The sequence below is a fragment of the Podarcis melisellensis genome (assembly GCF_964234715.1).
Source record: "Podarcis melisellensis genome assembly, chromosome: 12".
NCBI classification, from domain to species: Eukaryota; Metazoa; Chordata; class Lepidosauria; order Squamata; family Lacertidae; genus Podarcis; species Podarcis melisellensis.
The window spans coordinates 48,863,277-48,878,260 of record NC_138544.1 but is presented as its reverse complement, the minus strand read 5'-3'; the positions used below and the strand labels follow the sequence as shown (position 1 = coordinate 48,878,260).

The following is a 14,984-nucleotide window of genomic DNA, read 5'->3' as shown; positions in this document are numbered from 1 at the left end:
ATAGATAGATAGATAGATAGATAGATAGATAGATAGATAGATAGATAGATATGGAAACCGAAGTCTCCCTTAGTTATGAACACGAGAGAACTGAGTGGGCGGGAGGGGGCGCTGCGCAAGGCCCGCCAACTGGCAGTTGGGGATGGAACGTTCCGTGCGGAGCGAACTCGCCTCGCGCCACGGCACGTCGCGAGCGCGCCCTTCGGACACCCCTCCCCGTCCCTCCCCCTCCCCGCGGGAAGCGCCACCTCACCCAACCCCTGTTCCCGCCCTGTCAGCGCGCGAGCTGTCAGTTGAGGGCGGGCGGGTGGTGTGTCCCCGACGTCATATGGGCCGCCTGCCTCCCATTGGCTGGAGCGGCCTCACCAGACTGAAATGTTGTTCTCGGGGCTACCCAGGAAAGCTCCCTGTCGGCTTCCCCCCGCCCCTTCGGCCGCCGCCGCCGTCAGCGCCGCGGCGCCCCCTCCCGCGGAGAGAGGCGAGGGAGGGCTCTGGCGCGGCCGGCCCTGCGGCTGCGGGTAGGTCGGCTGCGAGTAACGTGACTTCGGGGCTCGCCGCTTTATAAGCCTTTCAGCCAGGCGCTGGTGGCGCGCGAGCGGGGAGAAGGGAGGGACCTGTGCGGCTGAGGGAGACGGAGCCTGGCTGAGCAGGTAGGCAGGCGGGCAGGAGCGGGGGAAAGGGGCGGCGGGGGGGCTGCCACCCCCGCCTGCCCGCTTCATGGAGGCGGCTGCGGGTGCCTTGAGGACCGTAAGTCCCAGGCACGGAGCCTCCCTATACAGGGGGAGTCTATCTCCGGGCGGTAGGTGCTGACGGGGCCGGGCAAGCAATGGGGGGGAGGTTATGGCGGGGATGGGGGAAGGAGAGAAATGGCTGCGGCCTTCGTCCCTCCTTGGTGGTCTTCTCACCGGGGAGCGCGGGGCGGGTGGTGGCGTTGGGAATCAAAGGTGGGCTGCATTGCTCCTCCAGCCCCTTTGCTGCGTTTTCGCCGCTGCCCCTGCAGGGGGAGGGATGCCCAACAAGTAGGAGACGCGAGCACGTAGCCCTATTTCTCGCCCCCTCCCCTATTTGTTCTCTGTGCCTTGCACAAAAAGAAAGAAAGGCGCCCTTTTGCAGAAAAATAATCGGCGGTCATCTAGCCGATCTAGAAGGAAGGAGGAAAATTCTCCCCTCGTTTTGATCCCGTCTAGGCGGATCCTCGAAGCAGTAGTGAGCCCCAAACGTAGCTGTGTGGAAGATAAAAGCTTGCCAGCACCTTCCCCACCTTGGTTGGTTGCAACAGGCATACCCTACGAAGGTGTTATGTATCTGTAGAAGCCGGGGAAAGGCTGGGCAGGGTAGGTTTTGGAGTACTTGCACACACAAATCATCACATAGGCAGCAAACTTGGCAAAAGGCCTGGGATGGCCACGTGTCATGTATGATTTAGTTGAGATTCCTGCATTGCAGAAGATTGGATTAGATGACCCCCCCCCTCAGGGTCTCTTCCAGCTCTACAATAATATGATTCTGTTCTTTGTCTGTTTCCTTGGAAGCAGCTGTCACGGACTTAAGTGGGTCTTTCTTTTAAGTATGCATGCATAGGATTGTAATTTTTAGAGATGGAAGGGATGTGTGAATCTCCAGCACTTGGGAATTTTGACCCTGTTGTCATTATTTTACAGGTGAAGATCTAAGAGTTCTCCAAAAAGGATGGGTAGCGGGTACTTAAGTCCTCCCCAAGTGTTTTCAATAAATGGGGATGGAAGATCTAAATAGATACTTGAAAAACCTAACACAAGCGTAGAGGATAGAGCATAGAGCAACTATCAGTTGCTCCTGATAGGCATTCAATACTCCTAGCTTTCTGAAAGGCTAGTTTCTCTCTGGTGAAATCTTCCCAGGAATGAAAGCAGTCTAGGAATGCTTGCACTTTTGGTTTGGGTTGCACCCAGCTCTCATATGTGGGAAAGAGAATTGTCAGGCTATTCATTCTAGAGAAAAATTGGACCTGTTGCCCTCCAGCAGTAGGAGATCCCTGGGAGCAGTACAATTCAAGTAATCCCTCCCAGAACTAACTTTAGCTTCAGGTGGATAAAGATTAATATCCAGTTGATAAAACTTTTCACTAAAATAATTTCCAGGGGCAGGCATGTTAGTCAGCTGCTGCAGCAACAACAGCAGTCTTTTGACATCTTAAAGACATATTTTATAATAAAACTTTCGTCTTTAAGGTGTAGCAAAACTGCTTTCTTTTAAAAGAAGGCAGTATTGGAAGCTGCTGCCCAAACACCAAAAGGAAGATCCTATCAAATTCCAATAGGCACGTGTACGTCTTAACAGCAGTATACGTAGTCTGTTAAAGGTTTTCCCAGATCAGGGCATTGTCTTCATATTGTGTCTATACAAATAACAAGGACTGCTTGTAGCTTTGTATAAATTGCTATGCAAGCAATAGGTTTTTATAAAGCAAAATGTGTTATTTTGATCATCTAGCATGTCTAGTTTTACAACATCAGAATGGATTCTGGATCATGTATGTAATGAATGCTCTTTTGAGGCACTTCAAAGTTTTCTCTCTTCTGAATTGGAAGGGCCAACTCACTGGAGATGTTAGTAATCTGCTGGAGGGGGGAAATCAAATTGTGAACTCTTTAGCTATTAGACCAAGCCATTGAAAATCTGTATTATAAGTATTGATTAACTGTCCCAGGTCACTGATGCTGGGACAGCTTGGTGTTACTCTCTTAATATGTATAAGAATCTAAAGGATCCAGTATTTTTGTCACTATATAAGCATCACTATTTGTATGGCAATTGACAACTTCATGTGAAATGTCTGAAAACATGCTATTATATGCTTGTTTATATTTTTGTCATGGTGTAGGGGCATGTTTAAAGCTCTAGGTAGATGTTCCTACCCTTCCTTTTAATAAGCCGAAGGTAGTGCACATGGTCCCCTGTCCCATTCTCATTTTATCATTGAAACAGCCTTATGTGATAGGTTGGACTGTGAGAGGGTGACTGGCCTAAGGTCACACCTTGAGCTTCATGGCTGAGTGGGGATTTGAACCTGTTTTTCCTCAGTCTGGTCAAACGCTCCAGCCATTACATATACTGTTGCTTAGAATGTTTTGCAATAGTAATAGTAATGCCAAGCAATATATCATTTTCAGAGTTCAGAATGACAGTTGCATACATTATGAGAACAATCCTTACAACAATCCTGCATGGTAAACAAGCATTATCCTAACATCACTGAGAGTTCTTTCCTTAAGGTCACCTTGTGAATCATGACTGAGATATCACTTAAATTAATGACCTCCTAGGTTGCAACTCATTCTTTTAGCTACTATGCTATATTAACTACAGTGTATCCTATCCATCAGTGGAGTATTACCCGTATTCAAAAATTGTCTTGGGCTTCCACACCTCACCTGGAAGTGAACTCTTTAACTATTCTCTAGTGTCCAAAGCAAGGCTATAGAATATTCTTACTTCCTGAAGTACTGAAGATGACCATAGGATTGTTGGGTTTTCTTCATATGTTTTTCTGACCCTGACTTCTCATTTGTAAAGAAAATTCCTATATCTCATGGTAGACAAGTACAACCCATTAGTAGTTACACGGATAAAGCACATGGCATACTTGATGGCTGGCTTTGCAGCCTAATGTTGGCACTAATAACTTCTTGTTGCCCCTTTCAGAAATCTCATGGAGAAGCCTGTGTCCAGAACAGAAGATCATACCTGGAGTTGTTCCTGTACTGCCAGGAGAAGGCAGAGAACCCCCTTAGGTGGAAGTGCCACAGGGCTGGCAGCCAAAGTGGGCGAAATGTTGAGCTCGTCTGTCTCGAGTTCTCCTCTAAAACTAGTGAGTCACAGCATGCGGAACCCAAGCAGCTCAAACCTTGGCAGTGGCACCAGCAGCAGTTTGAACTTGAGCAGGGACGTAGTGCAACGGAGCCTGGTGCTCTTTGTCGTTGGCACTTTCCTCGCCCTGGTGCTGAACTTGCTGCAGATCCAGAGGAACGTAACACTCTTCCCTGAGGAGGTCATTTCTACAATCTTCTCCTCTGCTTGGTGGGTGCCTCCTTGCTGTGGGACAGCAGCAGGTAAGTCACCAGACTAAACTTTGGTTGTTTGGGAATCGTTGTGGAAAGAAGGCATTGGCAGTTCTAGATGTTGGATTGTATTTTGTCGCTGGGTAGTATTTGGGACCCGCAACTTGCTGGGGTTTGCTTCTTCAGTCTGCTGCACTCTTTTCAGGATTGGCCATGACTTAAGAGTCTGCATGCTTTGTTAATGCCATCTAGCTGCTGAGCAAATTGAGAGAACAATCGGATTAAGCAGAAGCATGTTGTCGTCTAGGAAAGAGCAGGGATGTGTAGCAGGTTACTTTCGTGGGCTGCTGCTGCTTTAAGAGTTGGCACTGTGGTTAGCCCTGGAATTAGGGAAGAGTTTCCTCCAAGCTATTGTCTGTCAAAGTTTTAGCACAGGAGCTTGCATGACTCATCACCACTCTCTGCCTTATGATTGGTTCCCTTTTGAAACTGGTGAGTCGCGTGTTCTCGCTCCTATTGGTTGCCTGCCTGAACATGCCACATACTTGAATCAAAAACAAGGAAGTCACATGTTGCGGCAGCAGAGGATGGGAAGTGAAGCTTGGCTAGCTGCCTGTTCTGAGAGCAGCTGCAGCAGCTTCATTTGCCAGCAGAAATGTAAGGGGATTTCCTCCCGCACCGCCCCCTTGCAAAAGCTGTAGCATACCTAGGACAAAACGCTTAGTTAAAATAGAAATCTATTTTGTTATATAAAGAAGCAGAACAAATAGCTGAATGTTAAACAACTCCTGCTGCTAACTACACAGTGGATTCAAATGACACTATAGGGGAGCATTAAAACACAGCTGTATTCTATTAAGTAGAATGTTGCAATGCTTGGCAGAAATGTTTGAAGTGTAAACATAAATCTTTATGTTGGTAAAACTTTTGAAGAAAGCAACACAGAAAAGAGATGAAGGGGAAAAGCCAAAATTTATCAAGCTACCCCAAAAATTCATCATGTCATGGAGGCTTTAGCTGAGATTCCTGCATTGCAGGGAGTTGGACTAGATGACCCTTGGGGTCCCTTCCAACTCTACAGTTCTATGATTTTTAATCCAATGAAGGCTTAACCCAATCTCAGAACCGTACTGGCTACTGCCATTCCTTTTGATTACTGTCTGAATTCGAGATGTTATTTTCTGGCAACATAAAATTTAGTTTTCTTATAAGTTTCTGCAGTACAAAACAGCTCTTGCCAGTGCAGGGTGGCACCTGCCCCTTTGGCTGCAGGTGTTGCTCTAGAGCAGGATATATACGTATGTGTTTCTCAAAACAGGTGGCTTCAGTTTTAGCCACCTCTCTGCATCATGAGTAAAGCAGTGAACTTCAGATATTCTACACAGAAACAGCCAGTGTTTGTCCCATAGTATTGTGTGCCCTCTGAAATGAAACAAAACCAAGTTCTAGCCCAGGTGTCGCCAACCTAAGGCCCATGGAGGCCATTTAACCGGCCTAGATCCGTCCCCAAACCGAGCCACCCACTCGGCGAGCCCACGTGCGCTGCCCTAAAATAGCGCAGCGCAGGGACTATTCCGTGGCACCAGAAAGCACTTCTGCGCAGGCTCTATTTTCAGCATCTGGGCATGTGCAGAATTGATTTCTGGCGCCGCGGACATGCGCAGCCGTGATTTCTGGCATCGCGCTGCGCCGGTCCGGCCCATGGAGGATCTCTGCGGGAGTGATCCAGCCCATGCCCGGTAAGCCTTGCCGACCCCTGTATATTAACTGCTGTCACTCATAGGCCATTTGAAATGGACCTAACATTTTAATATACAGTGGTACCTCAGGTTACAGACGCTTCAGGTTACAGACTCCACTAACCCAGAAATAGTACCTCAGGTTAAGGACCTTGCTTGAGGATGAGAACAGAAATTGTGCTCCGGCGGTGCAGCGGCAGCAGGAGGCCCCATTAGCTAAAGTGGTGCTTCAGGTTAAGAACAGTTTCAGGTTAAGAACGGACGTACAGAACGAATTAAGTTCTTAACCTGAGGTACCACTGTACTCCTGTTGTTGTAACTAAACATGTAGAGCAATAGTTCTGTCTGGCATTAAGAGTTTCCAGCCCAGCATCAGTTGGCCATGTTGATAAGGAAACTCTTCATACTGGGGAAAAACACTGTGGGAAAATAGCTTTATGTGTGGCAGTGAGTGGGAACCAAGTCACCTGATGAGGCTATTTAAGCAGCTGCTGTGTGTGTTGGCAGCTTACCAGGTAGTATTGGGCTCCAACTTCCATCAGCTTTACTCAGCGTGGCCAGTGATCAAAGATGTTGGGAGGTGGAGTTGATCAACATTTGGAGGGCCACACATTAGGCACCCCTGGTGTACACTGTCCTGTAACAATCTGAATGACTGGAATGATTGGAAGCAACTTCTGCTAATAAAAACTGGCTGGTTGCTCTAGAATACATTCTTCAGTGGTGCCTACAGCCAGTACCTGTTAACTAGCAAAAGTGCTGTGGAAGTCAAATGCCTGAACTTTGAATTTTTAAAAAATTCAGTAGTACGGTACTTAAATGTGTTCCATGTGGATATATTTTTCAGAGGAAAGGAGGGTGTATGTGTGAAATATCTCTAATAAAAAGTCAGAAGAAATTTGGGCTCTTGGTCTAGGCAACTAATTATTACTGTTAAAATATTGATTCTGCTTCTACCTGAGGCTTACATTTTCTACCAAGGAACAGAAACAAACTTCTTTTTAATATAAGCAGTGTAGTATATACAGGAAGAAATGAGTTCCTTTTGTAACTAAGATTCATACATGTTCCACCATAGTCCCACATCTTGAAGCATAACATAAGAATATGTGAAACACTATACAATTTGTGAAATATCATTAGCAGACACAACAGTAGGGAAAATTGGTTCTAGTCTGCATAAGACTTTGGCATGTGCTGAATAGATTTATATTTACAACAGCTTGGATATTAAAACTGCATGAACAATTTCTCCTTTTTCTTTTACAGCTGTTATTGGCCTGCTGTATCCCTGCATTGACAGTCATCTTGGCGAGCCTCACAAATTCAAGCGAGAATGGGCCAGTGTTATGCGGTGTATAGCAGTCTTTGTCGGCATTAACCATGCAAGTGCTGTATCCTTAGAATGATGTGATTAATGTCCATATCTGGTGTAATTATAATGGAATTAATTTATAAAGTTCTTGTCAGTCTATATTTGACCAACTTCAACCGAAATGTGGAGAAATTCAGCATGAATGTGGAGAAATGACTGGGTTTTGAAATCCTTATTTCTGGACTTGTGCCTCTAGAATAGTCACTTGAAATGGATTGTGTGTCTCACAGCAACGTCCTGTACTGGGAAATGCTTTGAAGGATCTGGGATAAGGCTTCTTTGGACTGGCACAAAGAAACCACTTGTCTGCCTATAGTGAGACAAGGGCTTGATAGTGGCAAGTAGGGCATTGCTGATTGTATCAGCTGCACTTGATGTTCTTAGGGCTGCAGCTGCTGTTAACACAAATTTCTCCGCTAAGGTAGCTAAAAGGTCCTGAGGATTAGGGTGGTTTATAAGACACACAAAAAGTTAGTAGTGCTGTGAGTAAAAGGAGATTTAAAATAAAAGAGCAGGTGGTAGCCAACTAAATTTTACTCAGAGTAAACCCATTGAGTAATCCTTTCCATTAGTTACTCAGATGAGACCCTATGTTAAGTGTGTCCATTAATTTCAAGTGGGTTTACTCAGAGTAAAACTTACGTTTGCTACAGCCCAGCCTGTTTAACAGAATAACAGCTCTGGGCTATTGGGATAGAATTAGATTATGTCACAGACTCCACTCAATCGGTGAACTGAATTTTTCACACACCCAAATCCTCACTTGTTAGTAGAGTCAAGTAGGGCACATGCATGAATATGTAGCATTTGCCTTTTTCTCAAATAAAGCTTGTTAGTGTTTTTGCACTAGCTTCTCCTTCAGATATGTCCCAGGAGTTCACTTTGAATTTCATTACAAGAAAATTAGCACCTTATTTGAAGAGGCACTAATTTACTTGCAATGGTCCTCGTTATATCTTGACAGAAGCTGTGGGAAAAATTGTCCCCTGCAGGCTAATGGTACCCATTTGCTACTTTTGACCTTGAAGTGCTTGAAGTGATTTTTGCATTTGTATACTGCATATACAGGTATACATGTACAAAAGAGGAATGTATGCAACACAAGAGACAAATAAAATGTGAACGGGGTGATGGTGTAGACACCATCTAACAGCACTGAAGCAGAAAACTAAATCTGGCTGTGTCTGAAGATTGTTATGATGAGCAAGAAGAAACTTGTCAGACTTCAAGGCTGCAGAATTTTCCTTAACTTTCTTCTTAGAAATTGGATTTTGCAAACAATATCCAACTCTCTTTGACCCTGGCAGCTTTGTCACTGGGTCTCTGGTGGACATTTGATCGTTCAAGAAGTGGTCTTGGTCTTGGCATTACAATAGCTTTTGTAGCTACTCTGATTACACAGTTCCTTGTCTATAATGGAGTTTATCAGTAAGTATCCCATCTTGTGACTTTAAATTGTCTAACTATTTTAAAGTAAAAATTAGTTAAATTTGACTTGCATTCTTAAGCAAAGGTGTGTGCCCACTCTGCTGCTAAAAATGAGTGTTATAAGCCACTCTGTCTTAATGATAGTGTGCTGCTGCCTTGTACAAGATTACAATGTCTTTATGCTAAGTGGTTGGATCACTTTAAGCTTGATTCTAGGTGTGTTCAATTGAGAAAATAGGAAAGAGACATTTGTGCAGAGAAGACATGAATTGTTCAATTTCTATCCCTCTAAGCATTCTGTAAGCTTTCCCTATTTACACAGCATGAGACGTTTAATCCCTTTCACCACCTCTGTGGTAATAATACAGGATGTGACTGTACAAATAGAACTGTATCTTCTACAATCAGATATTTAATTCTGCTGACAAAATGTAAGATGGCAATATCGAAAATCACAGAACTACCACTTGTTCCAGCATAGCTAAGTGTTCATATTAAAAGACAAACCTTGTTGCACAGATATTAAAACTGCAGGCATGTCTCACTTTCTTATATCTTTCTTTAGGTATACATCCCCAGATTTCCTTTACATCCGGTCTTGGTTACCATGCATATTTTTCTCGGGAGGTGTGACTGTAGGAAACATAGGACGGCAGCTAGCTATGGTAATTATCATACAATCTGTGTTTAGCCGTTTTTAAAAGGGAAATTAAGTTGATGAATGTTAAACCTGTATGCAGGACATGTTATTTGGTGACTAATAAGAGTAACTGGTACTTTACAAGGGCGTGACCTACATGACCTGAAGTACATCATCCTAGCCTTGGTCTTTTGGGTGCATGGGAACCAACTCCAGGGGACCATGGATGTTTGAGCACCCACAATAATATAATTGTGGGGACCTGGTACCCACAATGTCAGTGAGAAAAGGAGGCAGCAGTGCTGCTTCCAAGAGAGAAGCAGTTCAGTTCCACCCTCCGCAGCCAGCCAGCAAGGCACCCTTTTCCAGTGGGGGAAGCTCAGGAGCGAAGGCAGAGTCTCTCTGCCTCCAGGTCCAAGCCCCTACCCATGGAAAAGGGTGCCTGGCTGGCTGCAGAGGAGGAGGAAGAGGAGCTGCCACCCACCACAACATGGATGTGCAATGTCACACACACACACCTGCACATAGTTCACGCGACATCACATAGAATCATAGAGTTGGAAGAGACCACAAGGGCCATCGAGTCCAACCCCCTGCCAAGCAGGAAACACCATCAGAGCACTCCTGACATATGGTTGTCAAGCCTCTGCTTAAAGGCCTCCAAAGAAGGAGACTCCACCATACTCCTTGGCAGCAAATTCCACTGTCGATCAGCTCTTACTGTCAGGAAGTTCTTCCTAATGTTTAGGTGGAATCTTCTTTCTTGTAGTTTGGATCCATTGCTCCGTGTCCGCTTCTCTGGAGCAGCAGAAAACAACCTTTCTCCCTCCTCTATGTGACATCCTTTTATATATTTGAACATGGCTATCATATCACCCTGATGCACTACATGCAGGTGTGTGCGTATGACATCGCACATCCACGTTATGGTGGCAGGTACCCACATATCTGGCTCCCATATCCTTACTCCAGAGGCATACAGTAACAAAAGGCAAATGTCAGGGAGGGCAGTGATGGTATGTCTCTTCCCCATTCTCTTAGAAGTACCAACTGCTGGTGCAGGTTTAGCTTGTTTACACGAATGCAGTTAAGTTTCAGCGTAATGTTAAACATTAAACTGCAATAACATTTTTGGTTTTGACCACAGGGTGTTCCTGAGAAGCCTCACAGTGACTAAATATTTGGATCTGCACTGAAGGCAGGCAAAGATCAGTTCTTGAATCTGAACTAGAATTTTTTTCTTCTTGAATAACCTGCGTGAGCTTCCTGCGCAAATGACTGGTGAAAAGATGCTTATTCACCTTAGAGCGGACAAGAGGTTACCTTGATGTTTTCTCCTAGAAGCCTCTGGGTTTGACTGTTCTGTGGGAGAAGTCAGTACAGACATAATGCATAGCAAGTCCATGCTTGGTGGCCATTCTCCCAAGTGCTAGGTTCCTGTTGGAAGTCATTGAACCAGCTGCCATATTTCAAAGCCTTGAAACAAAACTTATAATTACAAGCTTTGTACAAGTGCCCAAAGAAAGTTGGTTGGTGCTGAAAGGTGGAGTACATGGATTGGTTTAATAGGAATAGTATTTATCAAAATGTCCTTTTAACATAGGGTTGCCTTAAAATGAAGGCGATTAGAGTAAAAGGTACAATCCTTTAGATGTTGTACGAAGGAATAATAACTGTAGGCACAAATCACAGTTCCCTTGGAAAACATTCTTTGCTTTCTCCACTGAAATAAAGGAGAGAGGTGTAAAGAACTCTACCTATTTCAGTGTGCTTTGCACAGGAGTACTTATCCGAAGTGCTTTGATTTGTGGTTTTTGAAAACCTGTTCTCCTTGGAAGTGGGAAGCAAACTATCTTGCAGACAGAAAAGCAATAGGTCTGTCAGCTGCTTATCAAACTGATAGCGTGGTCCCTTACCACTTCCCTGCTATTGGATACACACAGCCAAAATTGATTTTTGCTCAGTAATGTATGTCACTGCAACTCTGTTGGGCAGGCCCTCAAGTGACTTTACTGATAAGCCTGTCCTCGGAGTGTTACACCAGCCTAAGAGGAGGGCATTCCTATGTGATTCCTGTTAAACTATATAGCAACTGGACTAGTTTCAGGGCCCAAGCAGTAGAGGCCATGACGGGTGCAGAGCAGGCCAACAGTGTTACTTAAGGCTTATCTTAAATGATTTTTGCTTTACAGTGTGTTTTGGAGCAGATCACTGCTTAGTGTTTGTTTTTTGCAACCCTATAGAACTTGCAATCTGTGATTGCCTTGTAAGGAAGAGTGCTTGTCACTACAATACACATTGGGTGTTTCTTAGTAGTTTCATGGTGAGCACAATATTGCTCATTCAAATAATATAGACAACAGCTGACCTAATGTAAAGTGCAATGTACAGTTGAGAGAAATCTGAGCCTTGTTGTCTCCTCTTTAGTATTTCTTGGTGATATTGAAGAAGAGTTTTGAACTCATTTCAATGCTGCATGGAGGCAAAAATCAGCAATAATTTATCTAGTAATGCTAGTTTGTATCGTCTACTAAACCCTGGTCTTAAAAGAAATACTCCAGTCTTGTAGATATGGTGTACAACTGGAACTCTTACTGACTATTTTTCTGTAATAGGCAGTTAGACGTTCTTCTATTTTATCTTCTTGCGGCTTCTCATTTGTTTAGGTTCTAAACTGAGTCTAAAAAAACCCTTCCTCCAGTTTATGTTCAAGGAAACCTCCTCAAAAGCAGTGTTTCTCAAACTGTTTGAACTCTGGTCTCTTTCTTAATTGTCTGCACCTTCCAGGTCCCCCAACCTACTAATAGCCCTTTGATCTTTGGTATGTGGGTGCACAGAATCCCTGTACACAGCAATATAGATGCATCTTGTTGCTGTGGTTCTAAGGTTCTGTGATTGGGGTAGTAATGCTGGCTTTTGAAATGACTAAACATATTGGACTCCCTCCAAAAACCAGGCATCTGGTGAGGAGCTGTCTCTGTTCCAAAACTCCCATATATTGCCCACTATGTGGTAGTGTCCATGGTTACCATAGCAGTTGAGGTGACTGCCACACTATGCTCTGTTGCTGGGAGGAAAGTGGTTCTATCTGCTGCAAGATATTTTTCCCACTCTGGAATTCCTCCCACCTGTGGTGTGTTGTGCCTTCTCAGGAGCATAGTTTGAGAATCATTGTCCAAAAACTCTAGGGATGCTTAGAAATTTACTTCAGGGGCTTATGGGTTTGTAAAAGCCTACTGCAAAGGAAAGGCAAGATTTTCAAGCTCTGAAATTCTTCTCCTGATGGGATTAAAATCCAAGCTAGAGGAGAATTGTTTTTATATTTCCACTAGCCCTTACAGTGCAGCATTCCTCCAGAGAGCTACACCTTTAATAGTCCCCTTGCACACTGCAATCAGATATACAAGATGACAGAAGAAGAGAGGTAAGGGAACAACTTTCCCATCTCGTTGCACACAGGAGTTCATTTCAGACCATCTTGTAGGTGAACTAAGGAGTGCTCATTCAACTCTATCTGAAATATTTTTGGAAAATGCTAAAAAATGTTAGTGGTATCTTTGTTCTTAAAGGGGAGATAGGGAAGACTTGAAGCAGTAAGGTACAAACTATACTGAAGGACTTTTATTATAGTCTGTGGTATTACTGAATAATAAATTGCAGCCTTTATTGGTTTTTTAAAGGTTTGGGAAAACCCTTTCTTTACCAATCTAAATAGTCCAATAAGGTTTCTCAAGTGAATATACCCACGTGAAAATGTATCTGCAAGACAAAAGCCACTGTATTCTCTAAGTTTAGTTTGAGATACTGTAGCACAGGAGGCAAATAACTACTTTTCCATGTCAACACCTTAGTACCCCATGTAACTAAAGAGGACAATTGTAACTGTAAATATGTAATCATGAAATCAATAAGTATTTTATTTGTAAATTGGTGTTTTGACAAGACAGCCAAAATATACACTAGAAGTTCAATCTTGCCAATACTTGTAAGTATCTGAACCAAAGTGATCAGAATTTGTGTTATATGGAAAAATATGCGTTGGGGGAGAATTGCACTATTCTGGGTTGGAATCCTTTGATTCTCAGACTCGGTAGTTTTTTTCAACAATGTGTGTGAGTGGTGGTTTTTTTAAAAAAAAGAAATTAAAGGTTTCAAACAACCATTTCTGTCTCTTGTTTACTTAGTTATTATAATCCTTTTGAATGACAGCAATGAATGATCTGACTGGGGAAAATGCTAAAACCTTAAATAACTTGTCTCAAACACTTCATTTTAACTGCCTTTTCAGCTGTGAAGAGGCAGGTAGCTCCACAATTAGCATTCTATCAAGCTATCTAATGGCATGCTCTACATCTTTATCCAAATTGAGGCAGTTTAGTTATGTACAAATTTCTTACTCAGATGCCCAATGACGGTCTTTCTATCTCGTATTGGCATCTAACTTGTGTACAGTGGTACCTCGGTTTAAGAACAGTCCTGTTTACAAACAATTTGGTTTACGAACTCCGCAAATCTGGAAGTAGTGTCGAGGAAGAGTCCATGGAGGCTATCTTCCTTATGGAAGCTAGCTGCGTGTCTCACCAGGCTAAATAATCCAGTGGTGCTGGCTGCCAGGTATCTGCCTAAATAGCATCTTTCTGAGATAGCTATTCTCACCCCATCAGCTAGGAGCACCATACTGCCATTATGGTACTTAAGGAGGACTGGCTTTCTTGAACAGCTAGGAAGAAAACTCACTTTCCACCGCTGTTGGAAAGAAGTTTTATGTTCAAGTGCTGATGGAGGCCAGTGGACACAAGAAGCAAACATAGGTAACTAAGTTTGAACATATACACACTAGCTATGGCAACAAATGCTGTAGACCAGGAATAGAAAAGGCTATAGCCTTCCTAACTGAATGCTTTAAGGAAACAGTAGGCCAAGGCCAGATGTCTTAACCAATACCAGTCTCCAGTGGGAAGAACCTGTGGCCCTCCAGTTGTAGGACTGCTGTTACCATTTCTGATCATTGGCTTTGCTGCCAGGGGCTGCTTGAAGATGTAGTCCAGCAATATCTAGACGATTGTGTCCCTGAGAAAAAACCAGCCTTAAGCAGGTGTGGATCTGATTCTTTCTAGCTTGTCCGTCTTGGTTTTGTCAAATACTTTTTACACCCTGAAAAGCATTTGTTGTTTATGAAGTTCACAACTGGTGTGTTTATGAACTTAAAAACCTTAGTTGACATACAGAGCTTTGTCCTTGAACAACACCTCTTAAAGGGCAACCCAACAAAATGTATTCTGGCCTCAGTGCTGTTATCTCATTCCCATTCTGAAGAATTTTGTAACAGTCTGTGGATATCATAATAGCAGGTTGCCCCTTCTGACTGAGCAACTGAAATGGTATGCCCTGCAGTTTCTTATAGTTGCCTGTAGGGTTAACTTGATAAAAATGAAGGGAAACCTTTTGTCATGATCATTCTAATGTTTCTTCAGCTTACAAGAGCTCCCTCTGGTGACTAATTGAGTCCATGTCAGCTTGAAACATCTACAGAGAGTTTGATCCGTGCAAAAGTTCTTCATTCCCAAAATATAAAGGGAATGCTTTCTTCAACGGTTAACCATGCAGAGTCCGTTTCAATCTTTCTAGGCTTCCTGATCAATGTAAAGCTTTCTCCATAATTGCCATTCTAGAAAATGTTTAACCTGTTGGATTCTTGCCTCCCACATAGGTGTTTGAAACAGAGAAAGTGCAGTAAGGAAGGGGAAATGGCAGTTCATTAG

General features: G+C 43.6%; 1 protein-coding gene and 1 long non-coding RNA gene across 3 annotated transcripts in view; one reads left to right on the top strand and one right to left on the bottom strand.

Annotated features, from left to right (window-relative positions):
* The first annotated feature begins 360 nt into the window (after positions 1-360).
* INSIG1 (insulin induced gene 1) lies at positions 361-13,384 on the top strand. 2 transcript variants are annotated; one of them, XM_081882680.1, is made up of 6 exons: positions 361-518; positions 3,685-4,091; positions 7,049-7,173; positions 8,416-8,582; positions 9,148-9,247; positions 10,370-13,384. In XM_081882680.1, exons 1-6 carry the CDS (start codon positions 376-378, stop codon positions 10,397-10,399), a joined length of 972 nt encoding a protein of 323 aa, XP_081738806.1. In that variant the 5' UTR covers positions 361-375; the 3' UTR covers positions 10,400-13,384. The 2 variants fall into 2 exon arrangements, with proteins under 2 accessions (XP_081738806.1, XP_081738807.1); XM_081882681.1 differs by having other exon boundaries at positions 512-650.
* A 587-nt stretch (positions 13,385-13,971) lies between these two features.
* LOC309353406 overlaps positions 13,972-14,984 on the bottom strand; it is a 95,779-nt gene continuing 94,766 nt past the window's right edge. The window contains exon 4 of the long non-coding RNA XR_014161810.1: positions 13,972-14,292. This is a non-coding gene — a long non-coding RNA (uncharacterized lncRNA). The remainder of the gene's footprint in view (positions 14,293-14,984) is intronic.